We start from the raw sequence: 21,850 nt of genomic DNA, 5'->3' as shown, positions 1-21,850 counted from the left end.
TTAAAGTCATAATCAAAACATTTTGTTTAAAAACCAAATTAAGAAATAGTTATTAACATAACTAAGTAACATAACTTTTTGTCAAAGTAAGTGTCAACCATTTTCTTTAATTCATTTGTCAATATAGTCCATATTGTCAAGATAGTACACCACCACATTCTCGAGAGAAGGCAGTGAGAACATACTTAACTGTAATTTTTCTGAACATTGGATTGGTCGTTGCAGTCATATTTCTTGGCAATGTGGTGAGATATTGATATAATTATTTAATTTATAAAAAATTCTAAAAGAATACTTATTATTTATTACGTAAATTGTTAACTCTTTTTTATTAGGACCATTAGAAACTAAAGCACAGGTATTGAACCTGTGCTTTAGTTTCACAAAGGTTAAGCGCAAATCTATGCCACGCATGTGGCATATGTGGCGCCCTCTATCAGTTACATTAAAGTATGTATAAAATTATAATTTATCCTACTTAATAGCATCCAATTATAAATTTTTGTCCAAAAATATTTACAAACGTAAAAGTTATTGCGAAGAATAAAATTTTAAATTTCCACTTTAACATCCTGTATCTTTCTTAATATCAACATTTTATTAAAGTAAGTTGGCTTAAATCGTAATATTTTAAAGTACAGAATCTACGGTTTCTGTTTGTACAATTACTTAAGAACGACCCTGTATACTAAGAAACAGGTAAGAGTTAAGAATGCCAGCTGTTTCAAATACTAACAATGAGAGCTGCTTAAATAAGACTATCGAATAATTTACTGCATGACGTATATAATCCTGAAGTACTATCGTGTATTTAAACCCACATAACTACTATCGTGGAGTCATATATGACCCGAATTTTAAAAACCTCTAAACAAGATATAAAAATATATTTATTATTATTTTCGTATTTTTGATAAATGCATATGTATTTAAAAAAGAGATTTTGTAAACTTAAATTTTATTTCAAGAAAATTAAGATGCTATAATAAAAATGATAGAACTTTTAAAAGCAATTTTGATCCAGAACGTAACTCATTACTATAAAAAAAATATCTTAAATTGAAATTAACGGTTTATTTTCTGAAAAGTAGTTAATGGTGTGTAATGAGTAACATCTTAACCTATAACAAAAGAAAATCATGATAGAGTAACCATATAAATAAAAAAATAACAGTCATGTTTTTTTCGTAATGTTAGAATATTGCGACAAAAATATTTAAACAACTTGTAAGTCCACAAGGACTCTAAGTTCCTGTAGTTGGTTGTATAGCATATATCACAAAAAATTTTATTAAAAATCCTTTATAAAAGGTATATAATTTAAAAACCAAATCGGGCTATACCACAAAACGTTTTCGGAATCCATGTTCCATTATCAGTGCACTAGGTATACATGTATAGAGCCACTAAATATGTGGGTAAAAATCCGTTAAAAATTGTTGGTTTAAATTTAGTTTAGTTTACCTACATTAGATGGTATTAAGTATTATGATGTTAAAGTTCTCAGAATTCGTTAAACTTCAGAGACTTCCCTGGGCTAGTCATGTAGTAAGAATGGACATAGAAAGATTGCCGAAAAGAGTAAAATGTAGGGCGCAAGACCAAAAAGAAGGCCACGGAAAAGATGGGAGGATGAAGTAGCAGCGGACGCGCAAAATTTGCTAGACGTGAGAACCTGGAGAAGATCGGCGCGGAACCGACAAGGTTGGAGGCATAGTTCTGAGGAGGCCAAGGCCCGATTTGGGCTGTATCGCCATTGGAGAGAGAGAGAAAGTTACCAGTGGATTTGGTAACATGGCGACATATGACTCCACCTGAAGTTGCTGGTCCTGAGACGATGTATCTACGAGGACCTGATGAAAGCAACTCATCAGCTTTCATCAGGTCCTCGTAGATAAAAACGTACTAAATCTGACTGGAACTCAGCAGCAAGTGTGCACTATCCAACTGATTGTTTGCTACTAAGAGGCATGGCGCACGAAATTTCAAATCCTGGGATAAATTTGACCCCATAATAGTACTTCAGGATTAATAGAATTAAACAACTGCGTTAAGTTAAAAACTGTGAATATAGATTAAAAGAGCCTTTAAATCATCAGCAATATACCCTAGAATAAAATATCTAATATAAAAATAGATTAGTTAACAGATAAGTCTCCATTCAAAGACGTGTACGCCAGGGATGTATTCCATCACCCCTGTTCTTACTCTGTCTTACTCAAAACATATTTTTAACCAAACTCTCTTCTAATCAAGATTATGATGAAGGTATCCTTAATAATGGGAGACGTTTTAATATACAATATGCAGACGATACAGTTGTCTTCTCAGAAAACTTAGATGATTTATAATGATTAATATCAGAAATCAATATGAATTGGGGGAAGAAGATAAAATATATTGTAACAATTAATGTAAACAATTATTAATCATCCAGAGGTTGAACGGGTTGGAATTTAGACATTTTGCCAGTGGAATCATTCGATAGAAATAAACCGCCTGCAGCAAAAACCAAAACGATATTTATGTGTGTCCGTAAAGTATGGAATAAATTCGATATTTCTTTAATGTTCTACATTTTACAATAAAATTTCATTATACAAGGTGATACACATTACAGTGATGACGTCATCGGCTCTTTTTTAAATGTAACACCCTGTATTTTAGGATATTTTTAGATCGATAAAAATGAGCTGATTCCAAAATAAGTATAATACTGGGGATCTAACGGATATAATTTGAAAGATATGCGCTTGAAAAATTAATTTTTATTGATTTATAATATTAATAAATTATAAATAAATTATAATATATAACTTGAAAGTAATCCAGTAATTAATACATGATTAATCTTAAATGTTAGAATTGTAGCCCTTGTTGTATTTGACAGTAACCAAAACGTTGTACAAATTCTTGTAGAACCTTGTTTATGCTTTCTCGAGAAATATTGTTTATTTCTTTACGAATTCTTGTTTTTAAGTCTTCGATATTTGCGTTTTATAAACCACATTCTTTAAATGACACCAAATAAAATAATTCAAAGGATTGAGGTCTGGTGACCTCGTTGGCCATTCAATATGTCCACGTCTTCCAATCCACCTGTTCAGAAAAATTTCGTTTAGGTACCTTCGAACATCTAAAGCATAATGCGGACGCGCACCATCCTGTTGAAACCATAAACTTTTATCAAAACCTCCAAGATTAATTGTACTGGGTAATAAATTAACTAAAGTAGGTACGAGATACCCACTTAAAAACTGAAGGTATGCTGGCCCGTTTAAATTACCTTCGAAATAGTAGGGTCCAATGATTTTACTTCTTACAATGCCAGCCCATACGTTTACCTTTTGCTGGTATTGTGTATGATGTTCCTGCATCCAGTTGGAGTTTTTTTTGCCCAGTATCTACAATTCTGAATATGTAGCCTCATCAGAAAAAATAATATTTTGAACCAAGAGAGGGTTTCGGTGGCTGTTATCCATCATTATTTCGCAAAATTGTATTCCTTTATCTGAATAATCCTCGTTTAATTCCTGTACAATTGTGCATTTTACTTACTTTACTTACTTTTACGTACTTTGTGTACCGTTGTTTTGCAAACATCGAGATCACTACTAACCTTACGAACAGAAGTGTGCGCATCTTCTTCAAAAGCAAGTAGAACATCTAATGTTCTAATCAATCTTACTTACTGTTGACTGCGTGATGGGTATTTCTGGATATTTATCATTAAATAAATTACACACTTCCATCTAAGTTCGCGATTTGTCTCCATACCCAATCATCATGAGTATTTCAATTCTTTGCTTTACACTCAAATTCATTTCTACTTAAAATTAATTCTAAGCAATAATACAGAACATTCACAAATTAATACAATTATTGTACTACTTAATTGTTATTGAACGTTACTAAAAATAATTACAGTTTACCAAAAACTAGAAGTAGACTACTTTTTTGCAATTGATAATAAATAATTTATTTGCATATCTTTTAAATTATATCCGTTAGACCCCAGTATTAAATTTTTTTGGAATCAGCTCATTTTTATCGATCTAAAAATGTCCTAAAATACAGGGTGTTACAATTAAAAAAAGAGCCGATGACGTCATCACTGTAATGTGTATCACCTTGTATAATGAAATTTTATTGTAAAATGTAGAACACTAAATTTAAAAATCGACGTGTTTTAGATTTTTTTTTTTTTTGAAAAGGCTTTTCATTTAGGAAATATCGAATGTATTCCATACTTTACGGACACACTGTATAATATAGACAGGTTTGTAACAAGTCCAAAACATTACAATGATTTGAAACTAAGTAAAAATATAAAGAACCTATTTGAACATAAAAAACAATAAAAAAGTTCATAGGGTAAACATACCAATTATTGGACAGTTAGGTTTTTTTTCAATTTCAAGTCGCTGCCGCTGGTTTAATTTTCAAAGGATATTATTCTGCTATGCCATATCACAGTATACATATATGATATTTTAAGTTAATGTGTTTTAAATCTTCGTAATATAACAGTTTTTTTATAAAATTTAAAAAGACCTGAACGGTTCCAAAAAATTAGTTATTGGACAAAAAATTCAACTATTGGACTTTTTTTATTTTCAGTTATTGGACACTGTCAAAATAATGATTAAAAACAAATAAAAAGTTGAAAATAAAATAAAAAGTTGAAATCACTGTTCAAAAACTTTTATTAAATCTCCCTACTATAAATCACTTATAATTTTTCATTTCATTTTTGGTACAGATTAAATAGTTCTTTGACGTCCATGTCGTCACTTGCATTATTTTCTAACATGTGGACCACTTTTGTTTCATAGTCTTTAAGATCTGCTTTACTTACCATTTATAGTTCCTCACACATTTTGCTTTCAGTTTTTATTGAAGGGTTTGTTTCGATCCGTTCCTAATTTTTTATTTCTCCCGGGTTTTTATAAACTTTGTTGTTGGTTTCATTACCTTCGCTACTTTATCCTTGTTTCAGTGCGTCGTACAAATTACTATCATTTTTTCCTAAGCGTTTATTTCATTATCTTTCTTATTTCTAATTTCTTGGAATTTTCATTCTTGATCGTAGTAATCTTTATTGCTTTCTATTTTTTTCGGCTCCTCACATATTTTGAGGTTGGATTCTGTTTGATAATCTGTTTCGATATCCTCTTCACGTCCTATTTTTTAAATTTTTTACACATTCTGTGGTCAAGTTCTTTTTCATTATACATTTCGCCGTCTTCTTCACTTTCTATTTCTGAAATATCTCCATAATCGCTTTTCTCAGTATAGCATTATGACACATCAATAAGTCCTCATCATCTTCTTCAGGAACGTGTACGTTATATTTTTTCGGAACACATCGTCGATGAATTCTTTTCTTGCAGCTATTACATGTTAGGCAATTATTTTTTAATTTCCGAACTTTGCACAGAAAACATGAAATATTTTTGTCAGTATCTCGGCCAGTATTTTTTAAAGCTTTTGCTGCAGCATTCTCTTCTATTTTTTGTTTTTTCTCAAATTTTTCATTTTCTAATTCTAACTTTAAGGCATATTTCTTTTCGAAATTCTCTTGATATTCGCTTGATGGTATAGCAAAGGAAACTCTTTCGGTATTACGTTTATTCTTTCTTGTTGTTTTTTCTGGAACTATTAGGTAGTCACCTATAATTTTACTAGTAGATGGCAAACCATAGATAATGTCTTTACCAGGTTTTATGACAATATTTTGTTTTATATTAATTTTTTTTGTCTTTTGAAAGTTGCTTCTTAAATGGATTTAATTCAGCATGCAAATTTATTTTTATTTCTGTTGCACCTGAAGGTTCCTTCTTAGATGGATCTAATCGAGGTTCAGTCTCAGTCGAGTTCAATACCTGATTATCGAAACATGTCAAGTCTCTCATGTCCAAGTCAACTTCACCCCTCAAGCTTAAATAATATATATAAAAGCTTGTAGCAGGCCATTTCAGGCCCATAGCTTAGTAATTCTCTTCCATCTCCTTCTGTCTCTAGCTTCTTTCCTCCAATTTTGTATCTTGTTTTCTTGTAGATCTTCCGCAACTGCTTCCCTCGATCTTCTCCTCTGCCTGCCTCTTTTCCTCTTATATTTTGGTGTTCTTCATGCTATGTTCTTTACCTCTCTACTCTCCTCCATTGTAGCAAGATGACCTAGCTACTGCAATATTCTAGCTTTGACAAAATCGCTGATTCTCTCTTCGCCAAACATTTCATAAATTTCAGCATTTGTTCTTCGCTCCCATTCTATTTCTGTCAACTTTCCTCCAAAAATTCTTCTTAATATTTTTCGTTCCCATATTTCAATTTTCTGTTGTAGTTTCTTTGGTAACACCCATGTCTCGCATCCATACGTTAGAGTATGGTAGTACTTAGTTTTATGCATGCTTATGTTTGTATTTCTCGATACCTCCTTCGATTTTTTTATTCTTTGTAAACTGCCTGCACAGATACATGTCACAAGAACTCCCAGATACATGTAATCCTCCACCTCTTTAATTTCTAAAATTTCTTTCCCTAATGCAATTTCCATATTTAGTTTTCTGCTTTTCTTTCGTTTATTCTTCAGCCCAATGTTTTTTGTTTTATTTATATTTATCTGTAATCCCATATTTCCTGCGGCCGCTAGAAGATTCTTAGCTATTTTTTCTAATTCTTTTCTACTCCTAGCCAAAAATACATCATCATTAGTATAGGCTAGACACTGGTGACTCTTATTAAATATTGTTCCCGTTTTATTCATATTGCTTTCTCTTATTATCTTTTCAAGGGCAAAATTAAATAGCATAGTGGATAGAGGATCCCCTTGTCTTACAACTTTCTTAACTCTAAAGTATTGGCTCTTCTTTCCATTAGTATTAACTGCGCTTGTAGTATTCTGGAGCGTTATATGTACCAGTCTGATTATCTTAGATGGGATTTTGAACTCCTGTAGTGCCTTCATCAGTTTTGATCTACCTATATTGTCATAAGCACCCTTAAAATCCACAAAGAGAAGGTGGGTCGGTATGTCGTATTCATATGCCACAGAGAGAACTTCAGCATAAATACATGGTCACTAGTTGATCGATTTTTTCTAAAACTAGACTGATAGTCGCCCAATATATTTTCTGTGTTCACTTCTCTTTTTAATATGGTTGCCAGTACTCTGTATGTGACGTCCAGGAATGCTATTTTTTCATTGTTATCACAACTTGACAGGTCTTCCTTCTTACGTATTGGGTATATTATAGACTTGCACCACCCTATAGGCATTATTTCCTTTTCCCAGATATGACATATTAGTTTGTAGATTTTTGATCTTAGGTAGTCTCCTCTATATTTTGAGTTGGGCTTTGAGTGAGGGCTTTTATTGTTTTTCATCGCAGTTAAAACTTCCTCAACCACATCCCTAGTTGGTCTTGCAATATCTATTCCATCCATTGGTATTAATTCTCGTTCATTGTCGTTTTACTTGTCTATTTCACCGTTCAGGTGTTCTTCGAAATATTGTTTCCATCTCTCCAAATTGTTGTTGTTCATTTCCTATCAGATTACTTACTTTCTTTGTATTTAATGTATGTCGTTTTTGAATTGTAACCTCTGCTCATTTCTTTAACATCTTTGTAAAAATATTTGATATCCTTCCTTTGGTATTGTTCTTCCATATTTTGAAGTTGACTCTCTAAAAGCTCTCTTTTCTACCTTGTGGCAAAGTTTTTTTACTAATTTGCTTTGCCCATTATATCTTTCTTTATCATTATCACTTTTTGTTTGCAACATCTTTTGTCTATATATCCGCTTTAACTCTATTTCTTTTTCATATTCTGTGTCCAACCATTCTTTCTTCTTTTCCCTTTTATTCTTTGTTATATTTCTATTCATAGCTGTTTTTACACTATTTCCGATTATTTGCCAGTTTTCTTCTATGCCATTTAATTGAACTATTAGGTCGCGGTTATAAAATTTTTCTAGATCTTGCCTATACTTGTTAGCTACTTCCTCTGTTTTCAATTCGTCGTTGTTATATCTGATGTTTTGTCTTCTTGTGGGTTTTATTTTTTCTGAATACTCGTACTTTAACTTAAGTCCGACCATACAATGTCTGAATCAAAGTCAGCTCCTCTGTAAGTTCTTACGTTAGTTATAAGTTTTGAAAATTTATCCTGAATTACCACATGATCAATTTCTTTCGTTTCCCGGTGGAAGGTATTATCCATGTGCCATTACATATATCTTTTCACTTAAAATGAGTTCTTATTATTTTAATTTCTTTTTCTATGGCTAGTAAGATTAACCTTTGTCAATTATCATTGCTTTTTGTACATTTGTGACATTTGTCACATACATCTGTGATTTTTTTGTACATTTCTTCTCTTCCCACCTTTGCATTTGCATCTCCTATAATTATTCGTATGTCTCATCTCGGTATATTGTCCAAAACGGTTCCTATTTCCTCGTAGAAAGCATCTTTCGTTTCTTCCTCCTTTTCCCTTGTGGGTGCGTGAATATTTACAATGTACATATCTCTATTATGTCTTCTAGTCGTATAGCACATAGTAGATCGGATTTTGCTATAAATGCAGTTACTTCACCTTTTAGTGTGTTGTTAACCAAAAATCCCACGCCAAATCTCCTATTTTGGCTTCCTTTTAAATAAAGTATAGTTTTCTATGTTTGTTTTCCCATTTCCTACTAGATGGGTTTCTTGTACAGCAATAATATCTATTTTATATCTATTTAGTTCTCTAATTAAAATTTTCATTGCTCCCGCTTCATGTATGCTCCTATGATTCCAAGTGGCCGTATTAATTAGGTTTACTTCATTTTTGTTTTTTTTTCTTATTTTCTAGCTTCTAGCTTCAAACTTGAATAAACTTAACCTTAAAAAATTTTCGGTTATAAAAACTCACCGCACTATTTTTTAGAATAATTTTTTTGAACGATTTCCGGAGCGGAAATCGAAACGTGATTCAGCAGTTAAAATATAATTTTCATTTACATTCAATTTTGGCTTAATCCCATGTAAGCATCAAATTTAACTTAGACGCGCCACAAGAAAACAGTTTAAGAGCATAAGAATATTAGTCTCATTAATAGCTACATTCTTGTGTTTTTGTCACGTACCTACACGTACTTGACTGATTATTTGGGTCATTACCTACATATATAATATCTTAATTTAATTTGTTAATAGTTAAAAAAACTACTAACTAAAATATTGGCAATTTAATTTTATTAGTTTTTTTATGCTTAAGTTGCATGATTTAATAATTAACCAAAGGCACGTTATTATACAGGGTGGTCCTTAAGTAATTGTACAAACAGACACCGTAGATTCTGCATTTTAAAATATTACGATTTAAGCCAAGTTGCTTTAATAAAATGTTGATATTAAGAAAGATACAGGGTGTTAAAGTGAAAATTTAAAATTTTATTTTTCGCTATAACTTTTCTTCTTCTTAAAGTGCCTATCCTTTCCGGATGTTGGCGATCATCACGGCTATCTTTACTTTGTTTATTGCAGCGCGGAACAGTTGAGTGGTAGTCGTGTTATACCACTTTCGTAAATTTTGAAGCCAGGAAGCTATAACTTTTACGTTTGTACATATTTTTGGACAAAAATTTACAGTTGGATGCTTTTGAGTAGGATAAATTATAATTTTATGCACACTTTAATGTAACTAATAGAGGGCGCCACATATGCCACATGTGTGGCATAAATTAACTTTTTTGCTCTTTCAGTTAGCTCTATTTGTGTTAAAAAATATTAAAGATACATTATTTTTACAAAGAAAAGGTATACTTGTTAGTAAACTGAAAATTTAACTGTTTTCGAGATAATCGCATTTTATAAGTCAGCTGCATAATAATTCTTAGTTTGATATTTATACGGTAAAGCACTGAATACCTGTAGATAAGCATAATTCATAGTTTATTCTTATTAAAACAACTCAAAGATGATAACGTAACATCACAAAATGCTTTGTTATGAGTGCTAAATGTCCTATTGGAGAAAATATTCTTCATCTTCTTCTTCAGGTGCTGTGTCCGTATTCAGACGTTGGCCGTCATGTTTACAATTTCCCTTTTCTATCGCTGCTTAAGTTTCTATAATGGCGTTGTATTACTTTTTCTCTATTGTAAAATGCTGAAAACCCAAAATATGTGGTTTATGCAAGATGGTACACCACCACATCTTAGAAAGAAGGCAGTTAGAACATGCTTAAATACAACTTTTCTAAACGTTGGATTGGTCGTGGTAGTCATATTCCTTGGCAATGTGGTGAAATATTGATATAATTATTTAATTCATAAAAAATCCGAAAAGAATACTTATTATTCATTATGTAAATTGTTTACCCATTTTTATTAGGACAAATAAAAACTAGAGGACAGGTATTAAATAATACATATGTGTCTTGTTTCATAAAACTTGTGCTACAAATCTAACCTTAAAAACTCAGCAGTTTTACAAAAACATCATCGTTGGCCTAATAACCGATGTTATTATAAATATAGTAAACACACAGGCAATTTAGTTCAGCATAATATTAGTTCGTTAGTAAATCATAATAGTCCATTTGTTTGAGATGTAATTATAGTTACTTGTAAGCTTTAACGTAATGATATAGGTAATGTCATCGATAGGTTATTCCGTGTATATATAAGTAACCAATGAACGAGATACATCACAGTTTAATACATTATTTAACCTCTGCAACAAATCAGATGCAGTTCCATAATATACCATAAGATTTGGACATGTATCCAAAAAAATATATTCATCCATTATACATTGTAGCCCCCATATAGCCCTGAATTTAATCCGCTTGATTTTGGTATATGCGGCGCATTAAAACAACGTGTCTATAAGAATCCCATAAACATTCACAACCAACTATGAGAAGAAATAAATACTGCAGCAGTTTCTTTAGAACCAATGATGCTATTTAATATGAGACGATCTTTTATGGAATATATTGACAAATGAATTAAAGAAAATGGAGGACATATCAAACACTTACTTTGACAAAAAGTTATGTTATTTAGTTTAACTATTTCTTAATTTGGTTTGTAAACAAAATGTTTTGATTATGACTTTAATTTAACATAAAAAGTAAAATGTTTGACTTAAAATCCTATATTCTGATATTTTGTCAAATCCTATTATTAATTATCCTGCTGATATATTTATTTTATTTAATATTTCGTTAACTATTAACTTTAGTTAAAGGTATTTTATACCAAAATTCAGAAGTATTAATGTTTTTGTCTATTTTTTCTTCGTTGTCCGGAGTAGCTGCCTTAAATCAGAATTATGAATGATCGGTAAAATGCGATTATCTCGAAAACTGTTGAGTTTAGAAGTTATTAACAGCTACCTTTTTTTGTTAACATAACGTATCTTTAATATTTTTTGTCCCAAATACAGGTAAATTAAAGAGCAAAACAGTAAAGTGCAAATGTTTACCACATATGTGGCATATGTGGCGCCCTCTATCAGTTACATCAAAGTGAGTATCAAATTATAATTTCTCTTATAACTATAATTTAGCTTAAATCGTAATATTTTAATGTGTAAAATCTACTATTTTTTTTTTGTACAATTACTTAAGGACCACCCTGTATATGTTTATTAAGATACATGATTTGCGTTTTACAAGTTATTACATATTTGAGAAACTTATATCAGTACAAGGGCCGAAAGATACCTTACACAAAATAATTATTTAAAAAAATTTCAATAATAAATAATACAAACGGTCCGTATAGGCTATTTACTATGTCAGTCGATAAGGAACTAAGGCATTCAATCAATTTTATTGTTTGATATGATCAATTGACATATAAAATTAATAAACCCGAAAAGTATTACCAAATAGAGCCATGCGTTTATAGGATCGGGATAAATTTCGATTTCTTGGTTATAACTCAAAAACTATGCATTTTTAGTAAATATTTTGTACAAGAGTTTTTGTAGAGAGTTAAATTTCCTTTAGAAATGACAAACCATGCTAAATACGCCGGTCGGAAGAAGAAGAAGGGATAGCTACTTAGATATCTGGACGACGTGAAGGAAGATTTAAGGGAGATTCGAATAAGGGGATGGAGAAGACAGACACTCAACAGAGAAGGATAAAAGAATGTTTTGAGGCAGGCTGAAGCTCACGAAGGGCTATAGCGCCAACTGATGATGATGATGATCGAAATGACATGTTTTAAAGTCCAATTTTTTTTATACAAATCTAAAAAAACAATGTCAAAAAATCGATCAATTTAGATTTTACTTTAAATTTTTATTTCTATTTATTTCTAATTTCAATAGGTCCTATTGACCTATTGAACAGGGACCTATTGACAGAAGAAGAGGCAATAAGGAAGAGATGAAAATAATATTTCCAAAAACCTTTATAGACGAAAACAAAAAACACTACAGATTAGTAAAAGTGATAATGAATAATACGAGATTAATGAAAACATTACATATGAGGAAATAATAGATATACTAAGAAAACTAAAAAATGGAACGACTGTTGGAGATGATAATATTACGGCGGAAATGATTAAAAGTGTGGATCACAAAGGAAAACAAAAACTACTGGAATTACTCAAAATAGCATGGAAAAAACAACAACTAGCTACAGACTGGGAGACAAGTTTTATTGTCGTTATCCTAAAGAAGAGCGTTAATAAGGATTGCAATAACTATGCGGAATTTCGCTGCTTAGCTCAGTTACAAAAATATATGAAAAATTATTGAAAACAAACTGAAACGTGTAATAGAACCAACACTAGATGAATTCAAAAGTGGTTTTAAATCAGGTAGATATACGTAGGATCATATTTTTACGATTAAAAAGATAATCAACAAAAGGCAATTGAGAGCGCAAAAGACGTACCTAGCTTTTCTACACATGGAAAAAGTTACACAGTTAACGCCCATGCGTTCCTTGCAAAACATCGAACAGTTTATTCCGAGTTTTCAGCATTCACAATTTTTTTCCACCCTTTCGTGCATCCACAAGCAATTTGCTTAAAAGAAGTTGAGCGGGAGGGTTAGTAGTACGTTTGATTGTTACTTTTGTATTCCTTATGACCCCAATGAAGGAAATTAAAAAAATGTGTTAACTGTGGAATTTAATAGTACATCCCTAATCCAACTAATTTTTTATTTATTGTTTTAACGAATATTTAGAGATTGTTCTGAAGCTATTTTCTTGTGGCATTATTAATGCAACTTACAAATTTTGTTGGACATAAGCAACATTTATTTACGTTAAAGTTAAGTTTATTTGGCATTTCGACTTCCACTTCGAAAATCGTTCTCAAAATACAAAACATTATTTAATAATTTGATTATTTAATAAATTAAACAAATTTTGGTTTTGTTGTTTGGTAAAAAATTCTTCGAATTTAATTTTATGTGACTCATTCTTGATAATTAAAGTAAACCCTAAAAGAACAGTTAATTTAAAACGTTTAGAACTCAGTCAATTTTTAATATTTTAACGTTTATAAACCACCATTTTAATGGAAATTGCATAAGATTTCATTTTTGTTAGGCAATTTCTATACCTAAGTATGCTCAGAAAAAAAAGTTAGTAAAACATAGTCAACAATTATTAAAATTTTTTTATTTTTTTTACAGTCTTTTTTATTTTATTTGCAATTACCCAGTTACATCTTTTTCAAAGGACTATTTCTTTCTTCCTCGTCTGTCCTGACCCTACCTTCCACTTGGGTTACCCAATCTCCAGTAGAGTTGCTCAGATTCACTGGTGGGACTAAGATCACACTCTTAGAAACAAGCTAGGAGTGACTAGCTTGTTGTAAGTGTGCTGTAAACTTGAACATTTATTTAACATGCAAAATAATTAAACAACTTAATTCATCTGATTGTAGAGTAGAAACTTCATGGTGTAGATCAGATGTCATTGTAGAGAAACAATTTTGGAGTAAAAAAAGGACGAGGACTAGGTTCATTTTTGATACTGTTTACTTCCGCGAATATTCTCCTAGCAAAACATATTATCAAGAGTATAATATACAAGAGAATACAAACGCATTTTCGCTCATATTAAATTTGATTTGGACTTACCTTCAAAGAGACTAGTTGGAACTGACCACCAATCTCTCGCAAATCTTAATACTTGGCCTCGATGCTATGCTAACATTTTTGTTCTTTAGTTTTATAGGAAAACTAGTGCAACGTTTTCTATTGAAAATAACTGTCAAATACCAATATCTTAAAAATTATAGAATTGACAATCTTTTATCGTTTGTTCTTAATATTTTTAGTTGTACTGAGAAACAGAGATATATTAAAATAAATATATTGTTATACATTTTATTTGTAAAAGTAGTAAATAAAACGAGAGACAAATAACTGAAACTTATTTTAATTTAGAAATTTTGTTTTCAGATATTGTTGCTGGCTCGGGTTGGAGATATCAGGATGAAGGTAAAGATAGGTATCATTCAGTCAGATCAGGTTTTGAAACTTTAAGCACCAATTTTTTTGTTGAATACAATCATTATTTTTAAGGCTAAAACTTATAAATACCTTTTCGACATTTTTAAACAGATTTTAAGAAAAATTGTCTACCAGCTCTCGGTTTACTAATCGTCTAAGATATCATAAAGTATTATGTACGTTTTAATTAAACTAATATAATCTACCCAACAGTATAAAATTATCAAAAAATGAGGAGCAGACTGTCATATTGTGCTTTGTCCATTTTTAACATTTTTTAAGAAGTGAGAAAAACTGCTACTCAATTATTAATAAAGTTAAAATAAAAACACAAAATATGAATAAATGTACTGTTTTATTATCAATTTATCCTATTTATAAGTTTCATCAAGCTTTATTAGTTTTTTCAAAAAAAAAAAAAAATATTGATGGACGAAACGCCATTTGCTTTCTTTAAATGACAAAATGTAGTTTGATTGTCACCAAATGATTAAAATAAAAATATGAACTGAAAATGCATTTATGCGTGTTTGTAATGCAATATAGTAAAATAAATCATATGACATGTATGTTATCCTCCAGAAGACAGCAACATTCTTCTCCATATTCACATTGATCGCAGGTCTGGTCTTTTTCAATTGTATTTTCATAAAACTGCTCTTTCAAAATTGGATCTAACCAAGTTAACTCTGGATCTAATGCTTATTATTTGCCTGATAAATTAACTAAAAATTTTGATAAGCTATCCAGTTTTTTCTTCTTAACAACATGCTTTATTGGCAATTCCGGCAGTAAAATTCCTGTTACTTAGTTTTTTTCCGTGGTTGAATTATACTTTTTAGAAGAGTCACCATTTCTATACAATACCTCTGTGTTAGGAGTGGATCATCCTGAATCTGATCATTAAACATTTTTCAGATTCTCCAGAGGAGTAAGACAGGGCTGTGTTCTGTCACCATTACTGTTTAACGTGTACAGTGAAGCCATATTCCAGGAAGCGATAGCGGATCTGGGTGATGGAATCTCTGTAAACGAAAGAATAGTAAATAACATAAGATTCGCTGATGACACCGTTACAATGGCAGACACCCTGGAATCGCTACAAGAATTGGTAAATAGAATTAACGATTATTGCATTAGATACGGACTAAAAATAAATAAGAGAAAAACTAAATTTATGATTGTCTCAAAAACGCAACATGGAAATGAAAGATTAATGATAGAGCAAACCCAAATAGAAAAAGTAGAGACATATAAATATCTGGGAACCTGGGTTGATGACAAAAATGACCAAAGCAGAGAAATCAAAGTCCGAATTGAAACTGCAAGGCAAGCATTTGTGAAAATGAAGACAATGCTTACCACCAGAGACCTTCAGTTGCATCTCAGATTGAGGGCTCTAAGATGTTACATATTTTCTATCTTACTATACGGAATGGAAGCTTGGACATTGAAGAAACAACACATAAGGAAAATAGAAGCGTTCGAAATGTGGTGTTATAGAAGAATATTAAAAATTCAGTGGGTTCAAAGGATTACCAATGCTGAGGTACTACGACGTCTAAATAAGGAGTTAGAAATTATGAACAGCATAAAAAGAAGAAAACTAGAGTATTTGGGTCACATAATCAGAGGAGAAAAATATGAGCTGCTGAGAATTATTATGCAAGGAAGGATCCAAGAAAGAAGAAGCATAGGAAAAAGACGCATCTCCTGGCTAAGGAACCTTAAAGAATGGTTTATCTGTTGTAGTTCACTACAACTTTTCAGAGCAGCAGCCAATAAAGTGACCATAGCCGCTATGATATCCAACCTCCGATGGGAGATGGAACTTTAAGAAGAAGAGCTTTTTTATGTTTAACTCAGATGACAAATAGATTCTTTTAGACTTGCCTCTACCATAGTGGCTTTCCAGGCCCTTCAAAGACGAAATAAATTTCATGACACTTTCTAATTTAAGCGCATTTTGCTTGGACTTTCTGTCTCCACCATCATTATATTTAAAACCAGTGCCAAGCATCTTTTTTCTCACTATCGGATGAATTCTTCTAGGACCGTAATTAAAAATAGAGAAAAATAATTTTTGGCAAATAAAGACTTTTTTGCTATTATGTCAAACCTAAAAAAATACTCAATCTGAGATATTACAAAGTATTCTGTAATCGAGAGATCAATATGTACTGATGCTGAAACTCGGTCTATTTAAATAAAAACTTACCTAAAATTCTGTGTGAAAATCATGTGATTTACCACCTTTCCTCTTCCTTTGCCTGTTTATTTCCTTTATATCCATCATCTGTGCAAAAGTGTTATCCTAAGCATTTTTAGTATATTCTCCATTATCGTAGAAATTCTGTCTAATGATTTTTATGTCGGGCAACAAAAGTTCGGTACATTCAAATTTTTTTGATTTATGAACACAATGATTTTAAAAATTCAGTAACTCTAAATCTCAATATCTAAAACAAATTAAATCACCAGAACACAATATAACCTACAATTTACCTTATTTCTCTCTTACGTTCGTTTGCTGTAGTATTTATTTTTCTTTTCTCGTTCCTCTATTTGTATCACCCAACATATGCTCACCTCCACTCATTTTAATATTATTATTGTAATCAAAAACAACTTATTAAGCACCAATAATATCATATACTGTTGATTCCTACAATGTCTGATAACAAAATAAAGTCCTTACATGGTAAAAAAGCAATGGAAGCAAAATAGCGCTATTTGTTTGTCTCTCGCTACTGGACAAAATGCGTTTTGTTTGTCTAGGTGATTTTTGAAGCCAAAAATATACGTGAAATATTACGTTTAGAATATCTAATGATGTTTTGACGAATCCACCGCCACCTCGAAGACAGAATGTGAAAATATAAACTAAGTGCAATTTGAAAGTCTGCTCCTCAAATATAAATTTGTTTAACAGTAATTTGTTGAAACTAATAAACCTAAATTAGCATAGGTATTGTTTAACGTTTAAGTTCTTACTTTTATTTTAATACGTATATTTATCTAAATTTTTACCTTTTAACCATAACAAATTGGTAAAATATTATATCTTTGAATGAATTTGCTTCCATTGATAGTGATATACCTACAGAGAGCCCTAACTTCAGTATTACGGACATTGTTGAAAAACTGCGAGATAATGTTGGGAAAAACTATTCTGACAATAGTGATCCAAAATCTATTTTATCTAATATGAGCGAGGTGTGTGCAAAGTTAAGGGAGTGTGTGCAATATAAAATTATTTATTAGGCAAAAATAATGGTGAAATTTTTATGGATGTGTTTCGAATTTTTACTTAAATGTGAAGTTGAGGTTCTTAAATCAAACCTAAAAAATGTAAAACAAACAAAAGTTAACAAATACCTTAAAAAAGCTTATCCTCTGTTTTTTCCTAGTAAAGTACGTATTGTTATTTTGTATTAGTATATTAAAATAGTGGAAGACAGTTCCAAATATATTGTATGTATTTGTGGACTGAAAAACCTGATATTATCGTTCATCTTTATATAACGGCCAACACTTTTTTTTTATTTTTTGTGGCCGTTATTGAGAGGTTTTACTGCATAAATATTTTTTCTATATTACTGGCAATTGTTACATTCCGTATCGTTTCAGGTCATTGGGCTGAATTGTGCCAAACTGGATTAAAGCAGAGTCCCATAGCCCTCTCAAGATCGATAGCGGAAGGAGCTGATTTTTCTCCATTTAGTTTATTTGGTTACGGAAGAGAAGCAGCCATTTTGGTAAAAAATAACGGCCATTCAGGTAAGGACGACATTATTTACCTTGCGCGTATAACGTTTTATAACATTTTGTAATAAAAAATTAACATTTACTCTTTAAAAGACAAATTGAAATGGATTCTTCATTTATTTTTGCTTGATATGTCGGTTTAATATTACTTAATCTTTTTTTTAAACAATTTTTTTACTGTTTGCAATAGTGGGATTACACATTAGCATGCTCTATAATATTTACGCGATTAATACATTTTTTTTTTCAAATTTTACAAAAGTAATAATTAATAATTTTTGTGACGTGATTGGCAATATAAAAATGTTACTTTTACGCCTTGACATAAAAGTGAAGAGCTTTTATGCCTAGGCACAAAAGTGTAAAAGTAAAAAACTCAAAAGCTTCGCAAACCGTAGTGGACTTGGTAGCAATAATTCACCGGTTACAGTATTTGCAGTACACAAAATATCTGCAGGAATACGTGATCCCGTGGGATCTTCTGAATCAGACATAATATTCGTACTTTTGGGCGACAATAAGCACAACCGTTCACAAAACTTAACGATTAGCGCAAACATTGGCGATTTTTCATATTTGTCAAAGTAACATTATTTTGCAACGTTTGAAAAAAAATAGTATGTTCTATTCGGAGTAAATAGTATATTAAAGTATAAGTGGATATTGAGGTATTTTAAAACACCGCCGATTTTTCGAGGCAGCCGGAGTTCTCGAAATAGAGCAAGTGTTTTAAAGACCAGTTATCCACGAATACTTTACGCTATTTTTTTTATTGGTACATTTGGAAATCATGTATTATTACTGCAAAAAAATTGAAATAAGAGCTAATAATGTAAAATGGTTGAATTTGTGATGTACATCAGTATACATTTCGTTATTATGGAAATGAGAAAAACAAAAATTAATTTGCAATCTGTCACATCAGATGAATTGTTATTACTGGTTGTATATAGCTTAAAAGAAGAATGAAAAGAATGTTTCAAATTTTATTGGGAGTAAGCTTTTAAAATATTTGTTAGTAATGATGTCCACTATGATATTTGTTGTAAAAAGCCCTATGTGGTACATTGGTCTTTTTTGCATGGCACACTGATTCTTAAAAAGACGGTAGTCCAATTTCTATGGACAACCGCCCGTGTAAATAGCTGTGTAATTGAGATTATAAGCTAATGTTTTTAAACGGTTTATAGATAAAAGTAACTTTTTTCTTTCTCGAAATTAATGTACACAGTTATAAAGTAATGTACAATGTACTGTACACAGTTATGTGGTTCTATTTCGTGTGGCCGTTTAACTTAAGTAATAAGAATGTTTAATTATGTTTTTTATTTTCGGTGGACATAAGTTAATATTTTTGGTAAACAGTCGTTATTTTTCAAAAAGAATAAACATTTTTTAATTTCTCTGTTTGTATTTATGAAGATAATACTTATATTATGATCAATAAAGACGGTTTATTTATTTTTAATGGCTCTTCATTTTTCCGCAACTATTTTCACAAACATTTATTGACTTATACCAATTTGTTTCTGGAATATCCATATGTCACATTTTTTTTATTTAAATAATTAGGTATGTCTAAGTTTTGGAAAAAAAATTAATTCGATAAATAGAGTTATTTATTTTATTAATTAACCTTATTTTTCTATTATTTCTAAAGTAAAAAAAAATAATCTGAAATTTATTTTAAATTTCAGCGGAAGTTCGGCTGAAAGTACGTGATCCAATACCAGAAATAAGTGGAGGGGGGCTGCCAGATGTTTTTCAATTGGACCATCTTCACTTTCATTGGAAATCAGAACATACTATCGATCGCTACAGGTGATATAAATATATATATATATATATATATATATATATATATATATATATATATATATAGATATAGATCTCATATATTATTTCACTTTTGTTTTTTATAACTTTTAGATTTCCTTTGGAATTGCATCTTGTTCACTATGCTAAAAGGTGGGGTAATTTTCAAGAAGGTGAAAAGCATCCTGGCGGGATAGCTGTGTTTGCTGTTTTATTTGATGTAAGTTATATTATAAAGTTATATTATAAAATATTTATTTGGAGGCATCAATTATTGAGAATCAATTTTTATTTGAAAATTGTTTTCATAGAAAATCAATATTTTAGAATGCAAACTTATCATGTTATACTTATTTATATCACATTTATTAAAAAAAGATTAAACCTTATTATTAAACCATAATTCCGAATCGGGATTCCGAAAAAGTTACGGAACAAATGACCACCTACAAAGTATAAAAACCCTAATAGAGAAGGCAGCTTTCACAATGCCTTTGACACAGTTGACCTAGGCAAAATATTACAGGCGCTTAAAGAATGCAGGCTAGATTATAGATATACTAAATTATTATACAAAATATACCTGCAGGCAACAACCACTGTCAGATTACATACTAACAGTAATCGTATAAAAATAGAACGGGGGGTTAGACAAGGAGACCCAATGTCACCTAAACTTTTTAATACGGTGCTAGAACATGCTTTTAAGAATTTGGATTGGATGACAAAGTAAATAAAAATAGATGGAGAGTATCTAAACAGAGAGATGGTACAGGAACTCGTTGTGGCTACAGAAAGTGTAGGTTTAAATATAAATATCTCGAAAACAAAAATCATGACCAATTTGGTACCTAACCAGAACATCAGTATTGGTGGGAAAGAAATATAACTCGTAGATAGATATAAATACCTGGGACATGAAATTATGATTGGCAGGGATAACCAGACTCATGAACTGAAGAGAAGAATTGGCCTTGGGTGGGCAGCATTTGGAAAACTGAGAGAAACTTTTAAAAGTGAGCTGCCCACATGCCTAAAGAGAAGGGTATTTGATCAGTGCGTCCTCCCAGTCTTGACGTACGGAGCAGAAACACTTACCTTAACAAAAGCAGCAGCTATCAAACTGAGAGTCACGCAGAGAAGAATGGAGCGGTCCATGTTAGGAATAACTCTGCGAGACAGAATAACCAACGAAGACATCAGGAGAAGAACTGGAGTGACTGACATCATCGAGAAGATAGCCAGACTAAAATAGAGATGGGCAGGACACATAGCCAGAATTACAGATGGGCGATGGACAAAGAGGTTATTGGAATGAAGGCCAAGGGAAGACAAGAGAAGCGTCGGTCGACCACCTACAAGATGGACTGACGATTTAAGAAGACTCAATAAAAACTGGATGAGAGCGGCGCAAGATAGACGGGGTTGGAAACATGAGGAAGAGGCCTATGTTCAGCAGTGGACTCTTAAGGCTGGATGATGGATTCAATCATATTAAATGAAACTATCATATTAGTACAATGGCAATCACAAGAGTTGTTAAAATAGCAAAGTACAAATCACCAAGTGGTAGAAGTGTCGGCCGACCACGAAAGAGATGGTGTGATAATCTTCCATAAAGGCAATTACCCGTCGATTAACAAGCATAAAAGAAGAAGAAAAAGAATATAAAATATTAGAAACAAATAGACTAGAAGAAAAAATAGCAGAAAACAGAACAACGGATATTGACAATGTGAAACAGGAATAAAAAAAATTAACAGATTATATAATATTAACAGCATT

General features: G+C 31.2%; 1 protein-coding gene across 1 annotated transcript in view; it reads left to right on the top strand.

Moving 5' to 3' along the window:
- LOC140450549 (putative carbonic anhydrase 3) overlaps positions 1-21,850 on the top strand; it is a 101,449-nt gene that overhangs the window by 61,583 nt on the left and 18,016 nt on the right. Inside the window, exons 2-5 of the mRNA XM_072544207.1 lie at positions 14,432-14,470; positions 18,113-18,262; positions 19,948-20,071; positions 20,180-20,285. Coding sequence (XP_072400308.1) covers positions 14,432-14,470; positions 18,113-18,262; positions 19,948-20,071; positions 20,180-20,285 — 419 coding nt within the window. The remainder of the gene's footprint in view (positions 1-14,431; positions 14,471-18,112; positions 18,263-19,947; positions 20,072-20,179; positions 20,286-21,850) is intronic.

Source organism: Diabrotica undecimpunctata, chromosome 1 (assembly GCF_040954645.1).
Source record: "Diabrotica undecimpunctata isolate CICGRU chromosome 1, icDiaUnde3, whole genome shotgun sequence".
NCBI classification, from domain to species: domain Eukaryota; kingdom Metazoa; phylum Arthropoda; class Insecta; order Coleoptera; family Chrysomelidae; genus Diabrotica; species Diabrotica undecimpunctata.
The sequence above is the reverse complement of the archived record's forward strand: the minus strand, read 5'-3'. Positions and strand labels throughout refer to the sequence as shown.